The 25,651-nt window shown below is 41.5% G+C and overlaps 1 protein-coding gene across 1 annotated transcript in view; it reads left to right on the forward strand.

The window, feature by feature from the left end:
- The window catches only part of LOC307248586 (calsyntenin-2-like), a gene marked incomplete at both ends in the record, with an annotated part of 246,647 nt that overhangs the window by 178,879 nt on the left and 42,117 nt on the right, over positions 1 to 25,651 (forward strand). Inside the window, 3 exons of the mRNA XM_080025007.1 lie at positions 14,413 to 14,598; positions 16,499 to 16,756; positions 18,632 to 18,753. Coding sequence (XP_079881133.1) covers positions 14,413 to 14,598; positions 16,499 to 16,756; positions 18,632 to 18,753 — 566 coding nt within the window. The remainder of the gene's footprint in view (positions 1 to 14,412; positions 14,599 to 16,498; positions 16,757 to 18,631; positions 18,754 to 25,651) is intronic.

The following is a 25,651-nucleotide window of genomic DNA, read 5'->3' on the forward strand; positions in this document are numbered from 1 at the left end:
TCTGGGGTAAAGGTTTTTTTGCCCCAAGGGAGGGACTTCTGGGTTTTCGTCAGACATGGTGCTGCAATCGTGTAGATATACAGCGGGGAGGTTTGACTGTGATGTCAGTTTAGCAGTCGATCTACGGTGTTGTTCAGACCGTCACCCTCATGGCTAGGAGCTCTGTGAAAGTGACTAAAGAGCAACGTGCTGGAACAGCTCCCTGTGGGGGGGTGGGGGAGACCCCGCGGCACACACCGCAGGGATTACAGTTCAATATTTTGAACCCAGCCTCAGATTCCCCTAAGAAACCCCTAGTGAGATAGAGGACGTGTAGCTGTCTTGAAGCGGTACACCATTTTCTGCTGCCGTAACGAGCAGTGTACAAAAATAAAAGCTGGAGACAAATTGAAGGTGGGAAGGCTCAAAAAGCACTTTTGCTTTGGGTGGCTGCTTTTTTTTTTTTTACTGATTCGGTGTCTCCACTCCAAACACGGGATTAGAGTGTCATTTTCACTCAATCCTCAAAGGGGGCCAAAGCATTAGAATTCCACCCCCCCACCCCCCAACATGAAATTGGGGTCTTTCTAGGGAGGCTTCAGCAGAATGAGAAGTGGTGTCGTTTCATTGGAAATGATGCTATTGAAGACATATTGGTATCTGATTCTGTCACCTCACAGCACAGAGCAGACCTGTGCATTCCCAGCTCCACCAGGAGATCTTAAAATGATCTTGACCAATAATATGTACATATACACGTCTATTACCATATCAGCTTGGCCATACAGTGGGAAGACTGCCACTCCAAAGCCATCTTCTATTAACTTTAGTAAGAGTTAAAATGTCAAACGCTGACCAATGCTGTTAAGCTTTGTAGAGCTGGAGGGTTATGTCACTGTAGTCTGTACGTCACTATGACCTCCATCCTCAACATGCGAGGTATCCACTGTTGTAATCACAGTCATTATAGCCACTTTAAAGTAACAGCCTTATTGTAACTAGGACTCACTCCTTTCAAAGAGAAGGTTTAAGAGACCCAGATTTAGCCAACAAAATGCATAACCAAGCTCCGGTCAATTATGTCATTTTTGTCATGTGTTTCATTATTTTCTCTGACAATTCCAAGCACTTCATTGTTCCACTGCATGCAAAGAAACAAGTGCTAGCTCTCTATGCACTCAAGAAAGTAAAAAAAAAAACGAAAGCAAAGCCTCTTGTATGGCCCACAAAGAGCATGCATGAAAGCATTAAAATGAATGATTTTGGGGACACTGAGGGGAAAGAGAAAAGGAAGGATAGGAAAGAAGAGGAAGAGGTATAGGGAAGAGAGGAGAGGAAATGTATAGGAAGGGAGAGCAGATGAGTCTTTTAAATGGAAATTGCCTCTCTCACTGAAGGCTGGGACGAGTAATGATGACCCCCTTTGACTACATGAAAGCGGTGTCAGCAGTTTTACATGCACACACACACACACACACACACACACACACACACACACACACACACACACACACACACACACACACACACAAACATGCATAATATTCACATAACCATCATCCTAAACATCCAAACATCACCATAAACATTTAAAACCATGCAAGGGCTTAATGATGACACACACACACACACACACACACACACACACACACACACACACACACACACACACAGACACCACAGACTCACGCACATGCATTTTCCCAAATCCTCCAGAGAGGGGGAAACAGCGTGAAAGTGTGATGATGCATCATATTCTTAAGCACCTCTATCCATCTTCCCTTTCCCTTTGAACAGCCATCCTTTTCACCAAGGAGGTGGAAACTCACCTCAGCTGTGTTGTCTACATGTAACAGCAGTGTGTTTAAACATGTCCCAATCACACACTGCATGTCTGTGTGTTGCGTTGCTAGAGCTTGAGATCAAAAGTTCCTGCTTAATTTTTCACCTCCACAAACTACTTCTTGTCCTTGTTCTGTGCATTTGTGTGTGTGTGTGTGTGTGTGTGTGTGTGCATGCGTACCTGGGTATCTAAAAATAGTAACAGTATTCCTTTCATTACCGGCATTACCGCCATGAGAAAATGTCTGTGTAATGTGCAAAGGTTTATAATAAATGCCATAGCAGTGTCTTACCATCTGTCAGCACCACTGCCTGTGTTGGAACAAGCTATACACGTGTTACAGGCTTTGCCTCTCCTTGGTGGCATGTTGGTTAATATTATCAATATGACGTTGTTCAGCATATGATGGGTACAAGATGATACACATCAGTGTTAGTGCGATAGTTGTGCAGCCCATTCAATAGGTTGTTTCTGTTGTTAGCTGCTTAAAAGGGCCTTCACGCACCCAGTTCAGTTAGGTTAAAGTAAAGCTTGTGTCCATTAACGCCACCATAATCACTCGCAGCATCATTATTCTGCAAAGTTGATCGGACAGCTATAGTTAGCTAAGCAGCTAAGGGCTACGAGCGGCTACAAGCCAGGTCCACGGGCAAAACAAGAACAGCCTCTACATGGTGATGAGTTCAAGTGCTGTAGGTTAAAATGGGTATTTGACGGAGGGAACGTCATCGTGATTAGTTCAATGTGAGCTTGTTAAATGGAGTGTTAGGCAAGGAACTAAAACAAATAGTCTACAGCTGAAGAAGTAAATCGATTTTTTTTTTATAAAACATGTGTTTATAAAAAAAAGAAAGTAGTAAATATGAGAGAGAAAAAAATATATACAACGACCAACGTAATTACACAACGGTAATACCGTATACCGGGGTAGAATTTGAGGAAGGTTAAAAGGTATCTAAAATTGGATACCGCCCAACCCTAGTCTGATTACAGAGGGGTACTGTGCAAAGAGAAGCTGTGTTTCTCCTGATCCCTGGTGAAAAAATGAAAAGGGCAAATGATGCAACATTCGGTGAGTGAGAGCAAAGCAAACGTTCAGACAGAAAGGCACAAACAACAAGGTACAAAACAGGTACGAACAAGATACAAGACAAGGTACAGACATGCTATGCAATATGCAGGGCTTTTCTTTTCATGAAATATTCTGCCTTACCTCTTGAACGGGGTTGACATTTTGTTCTTTTTAAACATAGTGCAATTTACTATTACATATTACTATTTTCTCTGGCATTTTCCATGTTGACTCACTGTAATGGCTTGTTGAGATGATTCTAGCCTATAGAGCCTATACTTTTCATTCGTATTAAATGTCATTAAGGATGGCTGCACTGCACTTAGAGGAGGTCCTGCTATTGTTCCACCTGTGCTCGATCTTCAATGGCATGTCAAAATCTCTTCTTTGAAAATGGGCTCTGGCAAACACAAGAGCAGTTTGCGCAGGCACACAGTACTAATGCATGATTAACTTGACATCAAAATCCAAAGTCAAATGTGATTAAGGCCTAATGTATCCTTATTTAGTGTGATGGCTGACTCTCTCACTGGCAATGTCAGCCATAATTAGGTTGTAAGTTCCTTCCCTTTCAGTTGAATCAATAGCAGCCATCATACAGCTGCCAGAAAGAAGCATTAGTTCAATCTGCATTCCCATAACTATGAAAGCTCAAATCAGATGTGTTCAAAAAACAGCAATGGTGAAAGATAACACTAAATGTCTCGATGGAATTTCCCTCCATAGCAATTAGGCAAATGTTCGTTAAAAGTTTGATATATGAAAGCACAATTAGTCGCTTCTTAAACTTTCACACATGAGCAAAAAAGGCCTTTTAACTAGAAAACCTAAATTATCTGACAGTTATACTGGTGATAAATGGTATGGCAGTATCACTCTATCGCTTAATATAGCACCATGCCCATAATATAAAATGTAGAGAAAAGGGATTATCCATTCAAAATAAACATTTAGATCATGATCCTCTTGATGATAGCATTTTCATGTTCAAATGAAATGTACATAACATTGCGCACGCACACACACACACACACACACACACACACACACACACACACACACACACACACACACACACACATAACACGCACATTTCCTTTATGACAACAAGCCAGGTTAGGAGTTTGTGCTTCTCCACTGGGGGAACTAGCTCTGCGTGGTGGTTTTCATCTCTGCCTTGCTTCTTGTATATCTTGACTGTCTCTCATATTCACAAAGGGTCCGCTGTGTGACTTCAGTTCAGAGTACTACTGCAGGCGGACTGGAAAGAGACTAAATAGCTTCCTATTAAACCCACACTGCTTTTGAGCAACTGAGCTTTAGTGCAAGTCCCCATGTTATGCTTTAGTTCTGTCAATCCTATGTAGGCATCCGAAGAACAGTGTTTCTTTCCTTGTCTTGAGATTTTTATGGATTTACAAGTGGGAATGTGTTTACCCTGATTGTGCTGCCGTGTGTGTGTGTGTGTGTGTGTGTGTGTGTGTGTGTGTGTGTGTGTGTGTGTGTGTGTGTGTGTGTGTGTGTGTGTGTGTGTGTGTGTGTGTGTGTGTGTGTGTGTGTGTGTGTGTGTATGAACTCATGCTTAACTAGTGAGTGATAGCGTCAGAGCAGCAGCAGTGTCCTCCAGAGACTCTGAGATAGAACTAAATTATTAAGCAGGGACACAAATTCAGCTCTATAGTGCCTATGCCAGATTACAGGGAACCACTGTTCCATACATGATAGCATGCCTTAAAATAGATCCCTTTTATGGTGGTTTTGGAAGCTTACTGGATGCTTTCGGGTGACTAAAACAGAATAGTTACAAACCTTTTCTGCGGAAATGTTGCATAGGTCTGGAAATCACAGGTTAACTCACACACATTGTAAACGAGAATGAAGTAACAGACAACATGAACAATACACCTTTATTTCAATGTCAAGCAGTCATACACCAGCAAAAAAAGGCTGAACTGTCAGAGACCTAAAGCATTTTAATTGAAATGTGTTCAGGTAAGGAAGCAAATAACGCTGCCTCAGTCACAGAGCGGAATGCATCTAAGTATGTCCTTGAGTTTCAACATTGTTCGGCAAGGGATGGTGTAAATTCATCAACTTTACACAAAGTATTTGGCATTAGATTCATTTATATAGTAAACCTGTGAAAGGAACGCATTGTTGCTTTAAAACTATTGCTATAGATGTTGATCGTCTTTATGTTGTCCCTGTAATCACCTTCAGTATAGTTCAGGTTTTTTTTCCCCATTGTATTGCTGCAGGGTGTCCCATTATTAAAGATACATTTCACTGTTGAATATTTATCAATGATATGAGGCTATATGTATGGATCTTATCTAAACTTAAGCTACTTAACGAAGAGTAAACTGTTTTTCCTTTTGTGGTAAGAGTGTATCTCAGTTCATTTTCTGTCCCTTTTCCTTAACAACTCTTATTTCTACTCCAGTGCTTCCACGCCCCTACCTCAGGTCTCACAATGGAGACGGCTGGTGTCTCGAAAAAGAATTGTGTCTTTGAGTGTGAAAGAAGATCTAATACTGTGCTTGGTTCTTAGATTTGTTTCTTTCTATGGTAGGCTGCACCCACGCTACGTGTAACTCACAGACCCTTCTACAGCGAATTGCTTACACTCCTCATCAGCATTCTGTCACAGTGGGGTAACTTGTGGACCCTTAACCCAGTGGTTTACGGTAAACTTTTGTGTGTAATGGGACCTCGGTGAGCTTTCCTTTGAAAACGTTTTTTGGTGCCATAAATGCTATAAAGTATTGAGATTAGATTTTTTTTCTCATTGTCATTCATTCAAAACAAAAATACAAGAAGAATGGTTATGCTTTACAATAAGAGCACATTAATATGACTTAGTTAATTCTATTAACGGTTAGTTAATGCATAGTTAATGTGTATTAATCATTAACGAACTGTTAGCATTAACTAAGCAGTTGTTAACAGTAAGTTAATGCTTTGTTTATTTTTTGTTAAGCAGTAGCTACGCATAAACAAACAGTTATTTAATGTACCCTTATTGTAAAGTTTGAACGGCAACGGTGGAATATTCAATGAATCACAATTCACAAATGGGCAGTTCTGCATTGTGTCCTCTGACACACGAGTGACACCCACTACAGTAGCTGCAGCTTGTGGTACTCTCCCAGTCTGCAGGGATCGGCAAAATAGATTGCACCCACAGTACAGGAAACAACAACATAGTGATCAAAACAGCTAGGAAGCACAATCAATGTTGTATCATTGGGTGTTTTTAAATGTATTTAGTAGATTACCATACCATTCACCGAACATTAGGCGTTGGAGGGTAATTGCATTGTTTTGCAAAGATTCCATGCAATTAATGTCTGCAGGCCAACATCATTTCACGGCATTCTATCCAATAGATGTCAATACATTTCTATCTGAAGCACAACATGTCTTGGCTCAACAATGCCATTACATCATCTAAGGAACATGAATGTCTTTCACTCAGAATTTCATGGCAATCCATCAAAACAGTGATTTCACTTTGGATCAAACGTTGCCAGCCTCGGAGCCACGCAGATAGTGCAACAGTTGCGAATGGGAATGACACATGGGAAGTGTCAGTAAATATTTTATGCCCCACTCTCTCTCCCTCAAAGTGCCAACCGTCAAAAAAAACAGCTGCCCGGTCATTGTAAATGATGTGCTCTGCGCTCTGCCAGGAGATGGCTGACCTCTCTGTATCCATATATCTGAAGGTATACCAGGATTAATGACCGGATGCTTGTCACTGCCCCCTTTAGAGAAAATAAACTGCAGACGTTCACTCCATGTGATTACAAGCTATTAAGCCATTAGAAGCTATGAGAGTGAAACCATCATAATAGAGTCAGCAGCTTTCACTATATCCCCAATGTTATGTCCGATGCTCTCTGACCGATAAACCTTTATGAGCCACTTTTAAACTCAACCCAAGCCCTCTTCACACACTACTGCTGCAAACCATTACCCCTCATTTTTCCATCTACTTTCCCTAACTCCTTCCCATACATCCTTAACCAGGCTCCCTTTCCTCCCCTTGCTCTTTGGATGTGGAGTTACCTTGACAGTGTTAAGTCATTGAGGGGTCATTTGACTTCCCTGTTGTGGATGGGGTATGACATTACCATAGCACCTACTGTTACTAGAATTATTTCATCAAACTACCCAAGTGTTTGAATAATTGAAACTGAGTCAGGCCCTCTTGGAAGCAGGTGAATTTACTTGCAAACAGCATACAAGGGAATCAACAATGTACCTGGCTTGATACATGGTTGAATACATCGAATGAACAGTGTACAGAGATTATATGTAGTGAAATGTGTAGGCGTATACACTCGGTTTGTGTGTCCAGCCCGTTTTGCTGGCGAAAGCAGAAATGTTTTTAATTAGGCAGATAACAGGATATGGGAAATTTAGGGAGTCTTTTCTTACTGTGCACATGAATGCGTCATACCTCTGTATGTGCCAAAATCTTATTAGGCAGTTTCTTCTTCAAGGCTAAACAACAACTTTGTCCTAAAGTGTAGCAAAAACCCTTTGGAGTTGTCAGGTTTACTGAGACAAAGTTCAACAGCCAGAAAGCATGTATTGTGCATTAAAATATTATACAATAAAGCAAATTAAATTCTGTTAACATTCCACCCTTTTTATAATATTTAATGCAACTTTTTGCAACACTTCAAAGCAAAAGGGCAAAGCATATGAGTAAATATATTTCAGTCAAGCAGAATAATATCAAGTACATCAACATCACAGTTGTGAAAATGCAAGTTTGTGTACTGGTGCCACATCGTCTATGTACAGTTTCAGAGAGGACAGTCTTTTGCAGAAGCCAGGGAACAGGAACCTAGGTCGTCTTGATGGTCAACAAGTCCTTTTGTGGCATTCTGACGCAAAGTGTCCTTCATATCACAGTCACTGGGGGAATGGTTAGGCATTACCATAACCTATTCAGATTGTTCCTCAGTGTCCAATTGTCCTTATTGAAGCATGGTCAGCTTCGTCTTCTCCTTGCATCTGAAACAGAATGAATTTGAGCAGTAACATGTTCTCAAAAGAAATGCTCATCATTCTGCCAGGGTTGTTTCTAAAATATCATCCTATCCATTTTGCTTGCTCTAGATGTCACAATTAACGCACAACAACATTTTAGGATAGGTTTGATTTCATTCTTCAGTTCACATTTTTTTTCTGTGTTGGGTAGAATTCGCACACACATTGTCTGTGTCTGGGCTCAGTTACACACACATAGTGCCACCCCTTTTCTCACTGCACGGAGACTACGTCTCCCACGCACATTTTTGCACAGACTGAAATCATACACACACATTCTTGTGCTCTCTCCTTTTCTCCTTTTCACAGAGACTGAGGGTGTATTCACACATGCTGTGTTTAGTTCGGTTGAAACGAACTCAGATGCACTTCTGCCTTCGGTGCGCATCTTTCAGGCAGGTGTGAATACAGCAATCGCACTCGGGTGCGGACCAAACAAACGCTCCGAGACCCAGCTGAAGAGGTAGTCTCGGTGCGTTTCCAAACGCACTCTGCTGCAGTTCGTTTGTGGTGTGAATTTGTTCGGACTCGATCCGACCCAAATGCAGGAGGCACTGTGCCTTTTCTTTCTTTTCTTTTTTAATAAATAGCCGTCAGCTTCACATTATGGGAAAGTGTTGTTGTCGCCATTGTTAGGAAGATTAGTTGTGGTTTGACCGGGAGTCCAGAACAATATAAATGCTGAATGTGTTCAGCGATCAGCGATCAGATGAAGGAGAGGGGCGTCTCTCGCACAGTGCCTACAGGTTCACGCTGCGCAAGAAGTGTGTGTTTTTATTTTGCTTCCCATGTACGGGACCGTCAATACTATCCCCGTGTCAGTTTGGAGCTGAACTGCGCCGACCCAGCTGATACACATCTTAATCAGCTGAGTGTCAGCTTGAGCCTATTCTTCTCGCGTGACGCGCATCCAGCACCAAAAATACAGTAAAAATTATGTTTCACATCGTAGGCTACAAGCCACATAACGTGGCATTGACATAAGGCTACACATTATGACCATATGAAACAACAATAATTTGATGTTTTTCCTCTTTATTTATAGGTTAGATGTAGGCCCTTTTATTATTTTTAGCCCCATATTATATCAATGATATATATTTCGCAGTTTAAACTTCGTGCTTCCTGTTTCTCTCCACCCCAGAATGTCTGTCCAATGAATGAATGACCTCAGATCACGTGTGGTTTTGCTTCGTAATGCTGGTTCACTTGCAAAAGGGGCAATATGAAAGTGGACCACACCAAACAAAAAAAATCAAAACTCTATTTGGTCTGGACCAAAGCAAGTGCACTAGCGGACTTTCCCAGTGTGAATACACCCTCAGTCTCAGTTAGACACACATGTATTTCATTCATCACATAACACATTATGATCACATTGTTCAGCACACAAATCCCTTTTAACTTGTAGTTCAAATCAAAAGCATTGAACAATTCTTTTTAGTGAACATTTTCATAAAAAGAACACAAAAGAACGCTTTTTTTAAGTTTATGCTGGAACTTTAAATGATTGACTGCACCTTAATCTTTAAGGTTCACTATGGGGCTTGGATTGGCAAGATATTTAGCTCTAAACTTTAAAGCGTTTAGCAATTTAGTCAGAACTCTGGTCATCTTTAGGAGACGAGCATTTTATAACCCATCATAACAGCATAACAATTGTATGCACACTTACAAAACCTTCTATCTCCCTTCCCCTACATACTTTTTCTTTCTTTATAACATAAACAATCAGTTCCAAACAATCTTTTTTCTCTTACACTTTCAACAACATTCTCTTATTCATCTCCTGGGCCACCACCTCTCTCTGATTGATTTTTTCCTTCTCTGGGATGGGGGCACTTGCGAAGCCAGTGATCATTCTGGCCGCATCTGAAACACCCAGTTTGCCTTTCTTTCTCTGTGGCCCCTCTCTGTTTCCCACCTCCCCATTGTTTCTTATTAAACTCTTTTTCTCTGCCTCTTTCAGCTGTCGGGTGAATTACCTCATTGTTAATTACAACCTCCTCACAGGCTGTAACTAGCTGCCGGAGTTGAGATGTTAGTTCTTCACTTGTCTTAAGGAGGCTTTTAAGCTGGTCTTTGCTTATTTTTATATCAAATGTATCCATTTTACAAGTAATTTAATTTTTAAAATGTAAAATCTAATATCAAATTACCCAGTAATCTATTTAAACAGGGTGAACACCCCTATTCCCTCCAATTGATTAACAAAATTCACCAATTTAAAACTAGAACACCCTATGTGATGTATTCTAAACAAAACTAATAAGTCTACTCTGCAGATGTAGACTATTGACAAACATAACAAAACAAAACAAATAGGTGAGACTTATTCTTGGTAAGTGTTAAGACCTCAAAACACTAGTAAAAATTGTGACAAGTTTTGTATACTTAGTGACCCACCGTAACACTAATCACAGCTTTTTGTCCTTCCTAAACAGTGAAACTTCATAAACACTCGTATGATGTCTAACAGTAGTTTTTTCAACCGCAACCAATTGTTTTCATAAGTTAAACTCTCAGTTTTATTCTAACTTCCTAGTGTCATGAAACAAAAGATAACTGCTAGACTTGGTTTTTTCAGACATCAACATCTGAATAAAAGGGAATGCGCCGAATCTCACACTAATGGCCATCTTTGAGACTTTATTTGTTGTGAGTGTATTTCCTCAAACACTACAGGTTGAGATAGGTTTGTCTCTAGTGCATCTTCCCAAACACTACAGGTTGAGACCCCAACGTGGGGCCCGAACAGGGACTTGAACCCTGTTCAAACCACTCTATGTAAGCCAGTAGTTACCTTACTCGTCTCTATGTAAGCCAGTAGTTACCTTACTCGTCTCTATGTAAGAACAAATATAAAACAAAATCAGCTGTTAATATTCACCTGATTTCAAGAAAGCCTCGATTCGCTCAGGCTCTAGATTCCGTCACCCCCTCTCCGTCCAAGTAGAGTCTGCTGACGGCCTCTCCCTGTAGCAACGGGCTGGAGGTCTTCTGTGGAGAGTCCCAGACTCCCCCGTCTTCACGTGCAGGCTCTTCTTGTCCAGAGAAGAGGATGTTGGATCCGGCAACTCGAAGGACCATTTGTTACTAGAATTATTTCATCAAACTACCCAAGTGTTTGAATAATTGAAACTGAGTCAGGCCCTCTTGGAAGCAGGTGAATTTACTTGCAAACAGCATACAAGGGAATCAACAATGTACCTGGCTTGATACATGGTTGAATACATCGAATGAACAGTGTACAGAGATTATATGTAGTGAAATGTGTAGGCGTATACACTCGGTTTGTGTGTCCAGCCCGTTTTGCTGGCGAAAGCAGAAATGTTTTTAATTAGGCAGATAACAGGATATGGGAAATTTAGGGAGTCTTTTCTTACTGTGCACATGAATGCGTCATACCTCTGTATGTGCCAAAATCTTATTAGGCAGTTTCTTCTTCAAGGCTAAACAACAACTTTGTCCTAAAGTGTAGCAAAAACCCTTTGGAGTTGTCAGGTTTACTGAGACAAAGTTCAACAGCCAGAAAGCATGTATTGTGCATTAAAATATTATACAATAAAGCAAATTAAATTCTGTTAACACCTACTATGCCCTCTCTACTACCTGAATCTGAAAGGTGCAGCGGCATACCTTAAAGGCCAGGACACACCGGCCCGATAATCGCCGTCGTAGAGTTTCGAGGGGACGGAGACACGAATCTGTTTGGTGTGTGCCGTGAAATCGGTCGTAGTTGATGTCGTCGGGCTTCTTTTGGCTTTCTGGCGGCGGACAGTCTTTCAGTTTGAGCAATTTGATTTGTGGAGGGCTAGCGAATCAGTGAAGCCCGGAAGTGAGGCGGGTAGCACAAACAGCTAACAACAGTTAGCCATCGTTTTAATGTGTTTGTTTGTTTCGTTCAGCGAGTACTCACATGCATCAACCCTTGTTGACTGCTCGACACCATGCTCAACACTCTTTGCTAAAAATGGTGCTCTTTATGGTCCATAAATATAAATACGTATTTCTATCTATGTTAATGGTCTAGAGCCGTCCCATCATTTCCGGCTTCCGTATTTTTTCGGGCCACAATACAGATTAGCGCCGCCTGCTATTATGGAGACATTACGTCCCGCGCAAGCACAGAGCGTACGGAAAGGCAACAGTCGGTTTGGTGTGTTCTTTGCACTTTTTCGGCCGCGACGGGGAGACTGGAGCTCCCTGAATCGGCAGTCACCATTTTCGGGTAGTCGGACTGGTGTGTCCTGGCCTTTACTCAGTATGGCATAACAAAAGAGATTAGCAAAAAAACATATAAATCACTGGATTGGAAGGTGTCTGGAGTCTTTTTTGTATACGATTCATTCATTTTCACAGTATTATTGCTATAACAGATAACAAGGTAGAATGTTGTCAACTTTCTTAAGTATTTAACACTGAATTTACAGCACATGCAACACAGCTGACTATTATAGTGTTAAAAGGAGACCTTAGACATTATGGTGAAAGCTCATATTCACTTTCTGAAAGAGAGTAACATGACAGGATCAATACACCATTGTGTCTGTGTTATCTACCAGAAGACGGTTAGCTTAGCTTAAAGACATAGGACACAGGGAGAAGCAGTTGGCCTGGCTATGTTAACCTGCATATCAGCACCTATACCAACTCTTGGCAAGAGAACAGTGAACATAATTTCAAACAACTATTTTCTAATTTAATATTATAAATATATCATAATAATATGAAAATCCATAGCTTGAACCCTCAGCTAGTTTTACAGTACCATACAAGCTTTGAACCATGAGCATACAAAAGGGACTGCACAATAGTGTGATATAATTGGAGTAATCAACAGGTGGGAGGACAAGGCTGTATGTACAGTTTATTCAGTCATTGTGTGAAGAAAGATGCAGAAAGGCATGAATCAGCAGAGCCTTTTGTGTTGTTTTTTTTCCCCCCATTATGTAGTGCACACCATTGTTTGTGGCCTATTCTCATCACTGCTAACAACTCCATAGTAACAGTGGTGCAAGCAGCACACAGCACCCGCAGTCTGGGGGAGGTAAATCAAACTGCAAAACCGGTGCATTGTGTGTATGTGTTTGAGGAAAGGAACATGGCAGATTTAACAGGCTGTGTAGTGCAACAAAGAGTTGTTCCCTTTCTTCTTCTTCTTCTTCTTCACCTGTCTTCTCTCAGCGATGCTTGACAGACAGATGGATAGCAAGTTATTTGTGTGTATTACTAGCAAACAATATGGATTGGATAGGATTGTTGAGAGTTTGGTCCCCAATTAACTTTGAGGTGGTGAAGTTTGCTTTAAAGGTACAGGTGTGTAGAATGTATTGGCATTTTGCAGAAGACGTGTTAGAAATGGAACAAACCTGTTAAATCTACATAGCATAGCAGGTCGCACCGCCATGTTTCTACAGTAGCTTTTCTTAATAGCTTAATGCGTTTTTTTGGGGCGTCTGCCGTAAATGCACACGCGAAGAGGAATAAAAAGTACCGGTACTACATAATAAATAAATAAATACATCTTCACCTCATCACATGATATTGTGGAATGACTTGAGACAGTGGTGGATGATGCCCTATTCATTAACTAGCTTCTTGTCCTTGAAGGACAACGTAGCGTCTGTAAATTCTCTGAACCGGACAGACAAGAGTGTTGACATCTAGAATCTTGCCACTACATGAAGCTAAATACAGTATGCCGCTATATTACAGAATGTACCTTTAAAAAAAACAGTTCCACAAAATGATGGTGCAGTGTTGCTGTGATGTGTTACTGGACTGGCAGGCAATGAGCAAATTCTGGATATCTGCATCCAAAGCATTTATGGATATAAACCGAGGAACGCTATTTGAGACTGAGATAATGAGTGATATAAGCTCGCTGTAAACAAAAATCACATGAGCACTAAACAGGCAATATCACTTTACACTATATTCTCTTATTATCTCGGGTATAGAGACTGAGCAAACAAACAGATTAGAGGCTGAGGGAAAATGAAGGGAAAAGCAGAAAAACATCACCGCCGCACAAGATATGAGACAGAAAACACCATTCAAAGCTGATTGGGCAGACAGCTACAGCATAATGACAACTGCAGCTAATAAAGGTACAACGCTGCACGCACTACAACAACAACACTGCAGCAAATATCATTAGCTGGGCATATTTTGCCAGAAGGATATTGAGTTGTGATGCCAGAAATATTAGTGACAGTGAACAGTTGGAACATGGAGTCTTGTTTTGATTGTAGCATAAATTGACAAAAATGAGGCGTAGAAAGGACCAATAACAAAGCAAAAAGAAGACTTGTGAAAATCATGTAGCATTTTCGCATCATAATCTTCAGCAGGGTTAGTGTTTTTCGCACAGGAGGACACACTGCAATTTGACCTGCCTTCTCTGCCATACCTAAGAATTCCACTTCATCTTGCCCTTCTTTCTCCGTAGGTTGGAACAAGCGAGTGGACTACGAGCCGGGAACGGGAAGCAAGCAGTTGTTTCCCAAGATGCACCTGGAGACCTGCGGCGGCCCGCTGTCGTCGGTCAGGACTACGGTGCAGCTGCAGACTAGCCACATCGGCAAAGGCTGCGACCGTGAGACCTACTCTGAGAAATCTCTACAGAAACTCTGTGGTTGGTACTGCACGGGGGAAAAAATAAAAAATCCATTTTGTTTTGAATGCCATAATGGGTGCTGATGTGAGCAGAATGATGAGCATCTTAAATTGAGTGTGCATTACCGCCATGAAGCGTTATATCACATGAGAGTTTGGACCTGTGGCTATTAGGAGGGCAGTGGATATGTAGAATATACAGTGGGCGGCTGATCAAAGGTAACTTCTGACTGAAATTTGGTGCAGTGAATTAGAAGTGGAACCAAGGGTCTGAGTATCGGGGTCAAATAGGGCCCGAGGCATCTTCTCTCTGCCTTTTTTTTTTTTTTTTTAAAGCGACATCTGAAAGCTCCTGGTCTCTGGTAAACCCCCTGTGCTAAATGAAGGCACCGGGACTGCAACTTAAAGCTTTGTCACTAATGATGTGACAGAGCGAGGGCATTAGCTGCCTTCAGATGCCGCCATGCTTTCTACACGGTGACTGATGAGCAGCCGTGCCACCGTGTCGCTGCCCAGAGCGCCATCAAAGCAGCTGAGCCTTTTAGCATACCCACACACACACACACACTCACACTCACACACAGACCAAGACACAGATAAAAAGACACACGCAAACACACACACACACACACACATCACTCCGCCCACACTGCAATCCCAGCAGGGGGGCTGCACTCATCATCTCTGACTAACGGCCTACACACTAGCCTCATTCTAGCTCATCTGAATGCATAACGTCCCCTCCTCGCCTCCCATGGCTCCCTGGCCCATGCATGGTTTACCACTAAAGAGTCCTTTTCAGGCACCTCATAATCGTTATCTGATTGCGAATAGAATAAATTGTAATTGCTTTTTTAAAGAGCAATCAATTTGAGATAATGTACAAAGACATCGGGCAGAGAGAAGGCTGCAGCTGGGTGATGCAGAAGTCGATGCGTATTTATTTACTGAGGGAATCTAATTACTGGAGTCAGAATGTCGACACTGGCACAAGTACAGACATGGAGAAAAACAGAGCTTTACAGATGAGGGTGAAAAAAACTTCAATCAATGTGCTACTGTTGTGTAAAATGTGAAACAAGAAAAAATGAGCAGATGCATGTTTCAATTGTTTGCCTGGACATTAGGGAGTGACTGTGAATTCTGACATCCCCCTTTTATTCTCAGAGCAGCATTGTTTCGATAACCCTTTGATTTATTACCATCCATTAGCTGTTGCAAATGATTTATAAATGCGGTTTAGACGCATGAAAGGCATTTCTCACTCTCAGGCAGAGGGGCAAAGATAGATCGGTAAGGGCATGTCAAACACATTGAGGAGCAGAGTGAGCGACACGGCAAAAAATAACGTTTGTCAAGGTGACGGTTTGAAACCAAAGATGGTTCAGGACTCAACATATATAGAGGTTGTTGTGACAAAGGAATGATGGAGTCGCCTGAAAAGGGAAGAACAGAGAGGGATTAAGATGACTCAATGCAATGCAGTCATTATCAGTGTGTTTTGTCAAGATAGTGCAGAGGATCGTATACCAAAAGTGTCAGCTGTAAACAGTTCATGTGATTGGCTGATTGACACCACGCATCATCCTTCTCACCGAGTCCTCGCTGTGTCTTTCCTCATTGTGTTAGTGCTCGGTCAATAATGTCCTCTTTGTTTCCATAGTGGCACCTTTTAGCAGTGAGCTATGTTGTGGGTTAGCGGGCGAATGACAAAAGGCATCTCTTACCGTTTGAAAGTCAGATTCATTTGCCATGAATCAATACCCACATCCCTCCATCCATCTCGGCCCATTGATTACATATTAAACCCTGCCATCTGCCTTACTCATAAGTGATCATAGCCAAGGTTGGGCCCAATATATACAGCGCATATCTGCCCTGATTGTTATTGACACATTTTCTGTCGCAACACCCCCCAGGTGCCTCTTCCGGCAGCACTGACCTCCTGCCAGCCCCCAGCCCTGCCACCAACTGGACAGCCTCCCTGGTGACCGACAGTGGCAGAGACAGTGACCTGATCTTCAGGTTTGACGGTCGTCAGGCGGCCAAAATCCCCGACTGGGTGGTGCCCCAGAATCTGACAGACCAGTTCACCATAGCAACCTGGATGAAGCACGGACCCAGTCCTGGCCTCAGAGCTGAGAAGGAGACCCTACTCTGTAACTCTGACAAAACTGGTGAGTGTGTGTGTGTATGTGTGTGTGTGTGTGTGTGTGTGTGTGTGTGTGTGTGTGTGTGTGTGTGTGTGTGTGTGTGTGTGTGTGTGTGTGTGTGTGCGTGTGTGTGTGTGTGTGGACGGCAGCTGTCAGTTGATCAAGGCTGCTGTCCTAAAGTCAGACAGGTCACCTCGACTCACTCCACTTGACAATGGAATAATCTGAAGTGCTCTAAAAATGTTCACGTGAATAAAGCCGGTGAAAGTGCATTTCCATTCATCGGCTGGAAAGCGGAGGTCAACCTGTGCGTAATTACGTCTCATGCAGTTTTTGCCATTACAATGAAATGTTGAATAGATTTCAGACATGTAGCAAACATTTTCAAACAAAGTTTTGTTAGCCAAAATGGATTGCGCCATCTAACATTAAATTATTAAAATTGCACAAGTTGTAATTGTGCTTATGTGCCAGATAATAGAGACATATCAAGCTATAATCAGACAACAAAACAACACTATTAAGTATTAAAGCATCTCTGTAATGCAGATGAACGTACATGCCACACAACAACTGCAGCAGCCGTTCATAGTAGGCTCTGCAAATTTCCATCAGTGTTCGTCGCTGAGCCTTTTACCGATTAAGAAAGATTCCGATGAGATCGAACGTACAAACTTTGAAATTTGAAACATGAAATTCAATCAAACTTCACCATTGCTTTAGGGGTTTCTTCATTCTATATTACTTACTTTGCATAGAAACGTTGCAGGGAAACTGTCTTACTGTTACTCTGGCACATCCTTTCATTACAAGGAAAATAGGGACTGTAGATCATTTTGATTTAATCCCACATACATACACCACCCTGCTGCCATCAATGCTCCCCCTAGAACATAGTCTGATTAATATTCTGGAGCTGAAAATAGTCCTCAGTGCACTGTTTACACGTTTGAGTGACGGTTTGTTAAAAAACTGCAGTGCCCCGCTGTTTACCGAGCCTCCTTTTACTTTTTAACAAGTAAAACTTTATATCCGTGTGACCCATTTTTTAAAGATTTACATCTTCAGCAGGAACTGAAAAGCAGCTTCAGGGCTGACAGGATGGAGAAGTCAGAAAGTAAGAAGAGATGGACTATCACCATGTTGGTTTTGGTCTTTCAATCGGAATCGCTGACAATAAACAAAGCATATAATGACTGCACCCTTATCCTTCAAGTTTACAATCCTCTATGTTACTTCTGATTTGACCATGTCGTTTCAAATTCAAATTGTACGCACTCCACACCATAATAAAGTGAGTGGATATATGACGATCTTAACCTCTGATTTGACATTTTAACATTATGTCAGATGGGCAATTTGGACCGTGAACATTGGCTACTTCCTTACACAATGATGATCAGCACCGTGTGAGTCAGTAAAGGCCTGTGGATTCCTAATATATTTGCTATAAATCTAATATTATGGCCAGAGTGTCCTCATTAAGAGCATAATGGTGATAGTTGCGTGCTATTATCCTCATCATTTGTTAAGGCTAATGGTATCCATATACAGTATACTATATATTATAAATGGTACTTAGGTGCATTTTGGGAAACAGCCTTTCATAAAACTGTGTCAGTGAACAATATGTGGAGCTCCGTAATGATCGAGCATAATAATAATAAATCAGTAACATTGTAGCATGCTTTGCCCAAAGGGATGATTCTGTTTTTAAAAAAATGCCAGTGAAGTATAAAGTGAGATGGCCTTGAGAACGCCGGCCTCCTTCAAAGTAACTATTGTGTCCCAGTTTTGGTTTCATAGAGCTCCGTGTCTGGAAATGACTTGACTGTGAGTAGGTGTGATGATGACTGGGTCCCTTGTGTTCACTCTTCTATCTCCCTCCCCCTCATACAGAGATGAACCGTCATCACTACTCGCTCTATGTCCATAACTGCCGTCTGGTCTTCCTGTTGAGGAGGGACTTCAGCCAGCTGGACACCTTCAGACCAGCCGAGTTCCACTGGAAACTGGAGCAGGTGAGACATACAGTGATCGTCTAAGGACGCATGCGACAGTTAGAGGGAGCTTTTGTGTGTGTGTGTGTGTGTGCGTGCGTGCGTGCGTGCGTGCGTGCGTGCGTGCGTGTGTGCGTGACCTTAGGTGTTACCTCGACTCACCTTTGTGGATTTGGCAAGTGGGTTGCAAGCCAATCTTATAGATAACGACGTAGCCTCCAGCTAGGATTACACCTGTATTTCTTTATTGGCTTAATCCATGTGTGTCTGTATCGTATAATACAAGGCTCCTGGCAGGACGTAGGGGTATATTTAAAAGACAAATCCTTTAATAGTTTGACAGTGAGGATATAATTTTTTTTTTTTTGTTTTCTTTTTATTTTTTTTTAAGCTCACTCCCCTTGAAATATGCACACACATTAACAGGACCTATTCATGCCAGATAGGTGTTCTGTGACTGGCTCAAGGGGACCTGGGCAGTGTCAGGAGACAAACTGGCACCTCTCCAGCTACCATGCGCTCCAAATGGGTCTACACGGACTGAGCACATATTGATAATGTGACAGACTGTTCCACAAAACCTCACTTACTGTTCGCCCACCAAGCTGGGCAAACATGTGTGGTTTTGTGTGTAGTTGTGTTGGATATACAATAACTTGGGTGCATTTCTATTTAGTGCTTGGCTGCACTAGAAATTCAAATTTAAAAAAGCCCAACCTCTCAATTAACCCCAATTCATTTGGAGAACTCTCACCACTCTACTTAATTATCATGCAGTTGTTTTAATGGGTTTAGTGACTCTCATGTTATTATTATATTTCCCACGCACATAACGACTTTCTTGTTGGTATGTCATTATAGCCAGAGCTGTTTTTTTTTTTACTTTATCTCTTCTGCCATGTCATTGCCTGTCACATCATATAAAGATGTTTTTCTAAGGAGTGCAAATAAATGAACTGTATGAGGGATTTTCCTTTTCCAAATTAATGCCCTGATCATACACCAAAATACTATAGGGTGATGGTTACTTGAAGTAAAGGGGCACAACAAGAACGGACACAAATATGCCTGCTTCAGGAACACCTATAAGTGTGTGTGTGTGTGTGTGTGTGTGTGTGTGTGTGTGTGTGTGTGTCTGTGTGTGTGTGTGTGTGTGCTTTCAGTACTGTGTACGTGCATGCGTGTGTGTGTGTGTGTGTGTGTGTGTGTGTGTGTGTGTGTGTGTGTGTGTGTGTGTGTGTGTGTGTGTGTGTGTGTGTGTGTGTGTGTGTGTGGACGGCAGCTGTCAGTTGATCAAGGCTGCTGTCCTAAAGTCAGACAGGTCACCTGGACTCGCAAGACCCCACACTCACCCAGCGAGGGGCATTTGATTTCAGGGGGAGAGACACAGCTGAGGCCTGGACATCCAGATGCAGCACCTTGGGGCTAATTTGATCAGACAGATCACTGCTCCTGATTGGGGGGGGGGAAGAGAGCATGAGAGAGGTCGCCCGTCAGCCTCCCAGTGGCACATTACGTGTGTGAGGCATCGTCTGGAGGATTTTAGACACAGGGTTCCCCGCTGCATGTCAGGCCCTTCTCTGTTTTCTCATTCATTCCACGATTTCTTTGTTGTTTCAAAAGGGCGTTATGGTATAAAACAAATGTATGTCTTTGTATACATTGTCCACATTCCTCAGAAACCAATTTTATTTTTTCCTTTGTTCTTTACTGAAGGATAAAGGTGTTAAAAGGGTATTTTACAGTAACCATCAGCATTCTGGCTACCACCGATGGCCCTCAGGTCAGGTTCATTGTATTATTGTCAGGCAATGTGGGGGTAAAAGCAAGAGCTTTGTCTTTATTGGAGGAGATACATGTTTTAGTAGTGTCTGGGGTAATTTCTCAGTTAATCTGGGGGGGTGCCCCGTTAGAAAATAATTGTAATTTCTGTTATGTTATTTTATTGATAGCTGGAAGTGGAGGGGAAACCTTCTGCTTCTTATTATTGCGTTGTATGCAACTAACAAGCATTCTAAAGTAGAACACCACTACTCATTGTATCTTGTTTGATTATCAACTTCCCTCATTAACCATCTGCTACCTGTCACAGAGAAGAGCTTTGTCTTTATTGCAGGAGATACGTGTTTTTGTGATATCTGTGTTAATTCTGGTGTAGTTTGTACCAAAAAATGCCTCAAATCACACCTTTAAATGAATGTCCTCGTATGCCCCAATTGATAGAAATTCCACTTAAATTAAGTTTGTAGATTAGACTGGATTTTGAATTACATTTTTTTTTATAGTTATTTAATTTATCTGGCCTTGTCTAAATTGATCTGGATTTATTAATTGTATTACCTATGGGTGACAAAAGTTTTGGCACCGCACACCTCTTTGAAAGTTTCCTGGGGACTTTTGGAATCTCCATTTTCTTTTCGAACATCGGTTTTCTCATCTTCCAATGGGAACAGTTGTCTCTGAAAACCCCTGGGCTTGTGTAGAAAGTTTCATTAAGTCGCTATCTTCCCTGTTCCCCTACTTGCTACTTTCCCCTCCTCCTCATCTGCTAATGTCTTTTGAACAAAATGAACTTCCGAATACCTCCAACCCAGAAAAAACCCTGAATCTCTTCCTCTCCCTACATTGGTTTATCACAGGATTCCAATTAATTCCTCATAAAATCCAATCAGACATTGCAAGTAGCTACATAATGAATGTGGGGGAGGGGGGGCGCACGTATTAGTTTTACCTGCTTAAAAAAAACGAGTGTACTATCTGTTAACAACAGACGGAGTAGCGAAAGGCCTTTTGTGTTGAGCATTTTTAAGCAATAGCCATCTGTGCTGTGTGCATTGTTAAGAGAGGTAGGCGGAGGTCTATATTGACTTGAAGATATTTTCTTTTAATGGAGCTTGTGTTGAGCATGTCTTTTGTTCGCAGTTTCATATTCTTTACATTTAAACTTACATTCAAGCGTCTGAAAGACTGTCAATCTTGAAGCTGTTTTGTACATGAGCCAGTGCTGAATGAAGCTCCTGCGTGTTATAACTGTGTAGAAAATTGGATAGAGTCTGCAGGGCCGAATAAATTGCCTTTGTCATGCACAGGTGTCCAGGAAATTCACAGGCTGAAAGAGCGACTCGCACAACCACACTCAGACTTCAGTTTGAATTGACTGAGCTACGCTTTTTAAAACAATGCTTCTCAGAGGGTGGTAAATTAAGGTGTTGGATGGTAACATTTTCACAGGTTTGGAAATGATTTACTTGGATCTGGACTACCCATCTAAAATAAAATAAAATTCAATGTTATTTTCAAGCTGAGCCTTTTTTTTATCTAAAGACATATGTGGCATTTTTATTCCATTATTATTATGTATTATTCAAATAGTTATGCCTGTTCTGAATCTGTTGCCCTTGCCTCCTGTTTTAAAGAGCTCTGGGAAACACGTTTAGACAGGATTTCTGAATTTTGAATAGTGGACCTTTAAATCATTTGAAACACTTGTTTTAGAATTTGACCGTAGGTAAAAATGGGGAGTAGCCCCTTGATTGGCTATTAGTTACTGCAACATACCTGTTGATACACAGTTTGACATGTGGTTTATTCAGGTTAGCTGTTATTTCAGCATGCTGGTGTGTTGTATTACTGTACATGTTATTAGCAAACTTCTCGATTGGTTTGACTAATTGACGAGTTCTTAGTCATTTAGTTAGATGGATGGACGGATGGAAGGCTATAAAACGTAAATCTAGAAGTGTCTACGGATGAGAGTTCTTTTTGTAATGTAACCTCTGTTGAAGATGGATCAGGCTAAAGTTAGCTTGGTTGGTTAGCAGGTGTATTTGTAAGTCGATCCCGTCTAGTTAGCAACAACATCTAGTTGTGTGGGCTTTGAGACAAAAAAAATTAAAATCTTGAAGTATTCTCGTCAAAAGTAGGTGGCAAGGTCAAAGTTAGTATGGCCCATTGTCAGAATGGCCACCATTTAAAAGCATGTTTAGAAGTTCAAGAAATCGCCTTTAAGTTCTAAGCATTTTGCCTTTTGACCTTGCAAGAACAGATGATTTCTAGTCATTTTTAGCAGAAACTTGTATCACACTTACTTACAATATCTACATGTTGTGAAGCTAAAACACTTCTTTAAACAGGTAACTTGCAAAGGCAACTCAATCGAATGACCATGTTATGCATTATATTCCACATTTGCAGCAGTTCATTTAAGGAACCATGTCCGGCCCATTGAGACCACAAAAGATAGAATTGCTGTGTTGAGGCTGACGAATATTAGTTGTCAGTTGTGTTTCACAGCTTCCACGTTCCACTAAAGTTCAATAATGTGTCCCACCTAGAGAGATAAGTAGAAGTGCTTAGTGTAGAGCTAGAGTGAAGCCTGCATTGTGTCCCCATCTGACAAGGCTGAGAGACTGTTGGCCAGAGGACAAAATCAATGTGAAGTCTCCTCCAGCCTTTCACATGCCAAAAGCAATGAGAAACAGCCACTGGGATCATTGAGATCTGAATGATGTGTCCACAGGGACTCTCAATTTAGTATGGAAGTGACATCATCACAAGTATCTTCCCTATGAAAAACATTCATTTTTTTTCAGGAAAGCAATCAGGTAAACACTTTCTCTGATTTCATAAGTGAATTGTAGTGGGGAAATGACACATGGTTACAAGTCCATGCAGAGTATATGGGACAGCTTTAAAAGGACCTGTGTCCTTACTGGAGTGAGGGGAGGTAAAGCAAGTGACAAAAATAGAAATGGTTTGTAAATGTTTGTAGTAAGTATTGTTTCATACTAACTTTAGCTGCCATTTAGTTGCTTTTGCCTTTTTCAGCATAGCTTTGCAAACTATGAATTACACCTGTTTGAATGTCAAACAGGTGTGTATTTTAGTTTCAGTAGTTAACTACACACAGGAAAATGGCAACAGCATAAAACAAAGTTATTGAACTATTTGATCACTACCAGCAAGCTACTAGTTCACTTGCCAACACTGGAGATTCCTCCTCTGCATGACTTACGTGAAATGTAGCTATTTGTTCACATGACAATATTGACTTGGTTAAACAAAGGTACATGAATTGAAATTGGATTGATTTTGAAGATTGTGGACTGTTGCCATGCAATGAAAGTAAATTAGTGTGCACTCTCATCCATTGTGCACATCAACAATGGCTGAAGGTATTCTCGGCACCGACAATATAAAAGATGGAGAGCAGCGTCTTGTTATTGCTAACCACTTGGCATGACCCCCCCCCCCCACTCACACACACACACACACACACACACACACACACATTGCCTCCTAAGTGGTCCAGGCTTTATTGTCAAACAAACATCTCATGAGCACAATTTGAAACTCCGAGCATCTGGCAATTTTCATATTGCTGATGTGCTGCTGTTCACTGCGGTCATCAAAAAACTCCTAGTAAACTATGGGAGGTTTAGGGAGCACCCTACCTGATGAGGTTTTTGGAACTTATGGTGTTTTTTTTATTATGAAGTGGTGGAGGGAAGAAATATGGTGTTTGCAAGAAAAAAGTGAAGGTCTGCCTAACATCTGTTTCGCTTGGAGAGGACAGAGATTTGGAGAGAGAAAATGCAAAAAAAGGCATTCACACACGCTGGCTGTCTCTGAGGTCCACACCTGCCAAACCATTACCACCGGCTCAAGCAATAGCACATGCAGCTGTTTCCCATTTTGAAAACAAATTAGTGTGCAAATGAGAGGGGATTCAATTTGGATCCGCAAGCACGGCATCACACAGATCTGTGAAATAGCAGGCATGTCTTTACCGGTTTGTACATTTTAATAATTTAAGGTGACAGAATGATAACTACAACAGCAGAAAAAAGCAAATTCATCAATGCAAATAATTGTTCCTCTTAATGTGATCCGTGTTTTTCTTTATCTTATTTTTTCAAAGCAACAGTATAGTGCCCAACAAGTCCTCTTAATTACACGTCACAATCAGCTTCCTCCTTTGCTCCTGTCATCATAACTGTGACAGTAGAGGGCTTTGTCACTTTGACCTAAATATACAGTAGTTCCCTGGCTAAAGCACCTGATGCTGTGGTTCTTCCCTTGAAGGGCTAGCCTGTCTTGTAGTGAATTACTTATCAAAGAAAAAAGGTTGTTGTTTTGTTATTCGTTTCATCTTCCATTTAACAATTTGTATTAACATATTATTTTTTATATCCATATTTTAGCCCCAAACTGTAGTTTTTGACTCCAGCAAAGAGAGTGCAAACATTCAGAAAATTAATAAGATTGGTGTTTTTCTTCTTTTTGTTATTTTGCATCGTTCTCCAACAAACACATACACACACACACACACACACACACACACACACACACAAACACACACACTGCATCTCGCTCCTCATGGGAGCGGTCGTGTTGAATGATAGATGACTCCTACTGAAGAGCCTGCTAAATTTAGAGCTCTGCCGCACCAACTCGCTCCAAAGAGCATGATGGGCACTCACAGACACGACGCACACACACACACACACACACGTCTGAAGGGTCTCCCTGTATGACTGTTTGATGTGCACTCCCTCATAGAGACCAGTTTCAACCCCATTTCAGTTATTGCTTTGTCTGTGCACCTGCGCCCTCTGGCAAACAATCCCCCCTTTTTTTTTTTTTTTTTTTACACATGAATATTTCTGTGTGTGTGTTTGTATGTGTTTACTTGGATCCGTCATGCCTCTCTGGGTCAGTACTGAGATCGGACTAGTTACCCCGCTCAGGGCTCAGCGCACATACTGTGACCACTATCCAGCTGCACTTTAAAAGCATGGAGGGAAGACTGACATCGGCCTTTACATGCGATCGTCCATGCCACTCTACCTGTAAAATTGCACCGGCTGGAGCGTAGAATATCTTCTGTGTCAATTCACATTACAAAAAGTGCAAACCT

This window comes from Ammodytes marinus, assembly GCF_949987685.1.
Source record: "Ammodytes marinus genome assembly, chromosome: 3".
NCBI classification, from domain to species: Eukaryota; Metazoa; Chordata; class Actinopteri; order Uranoscopiformes; family Ammodytidae; genus Ammodytes; species Ammodytes marinus.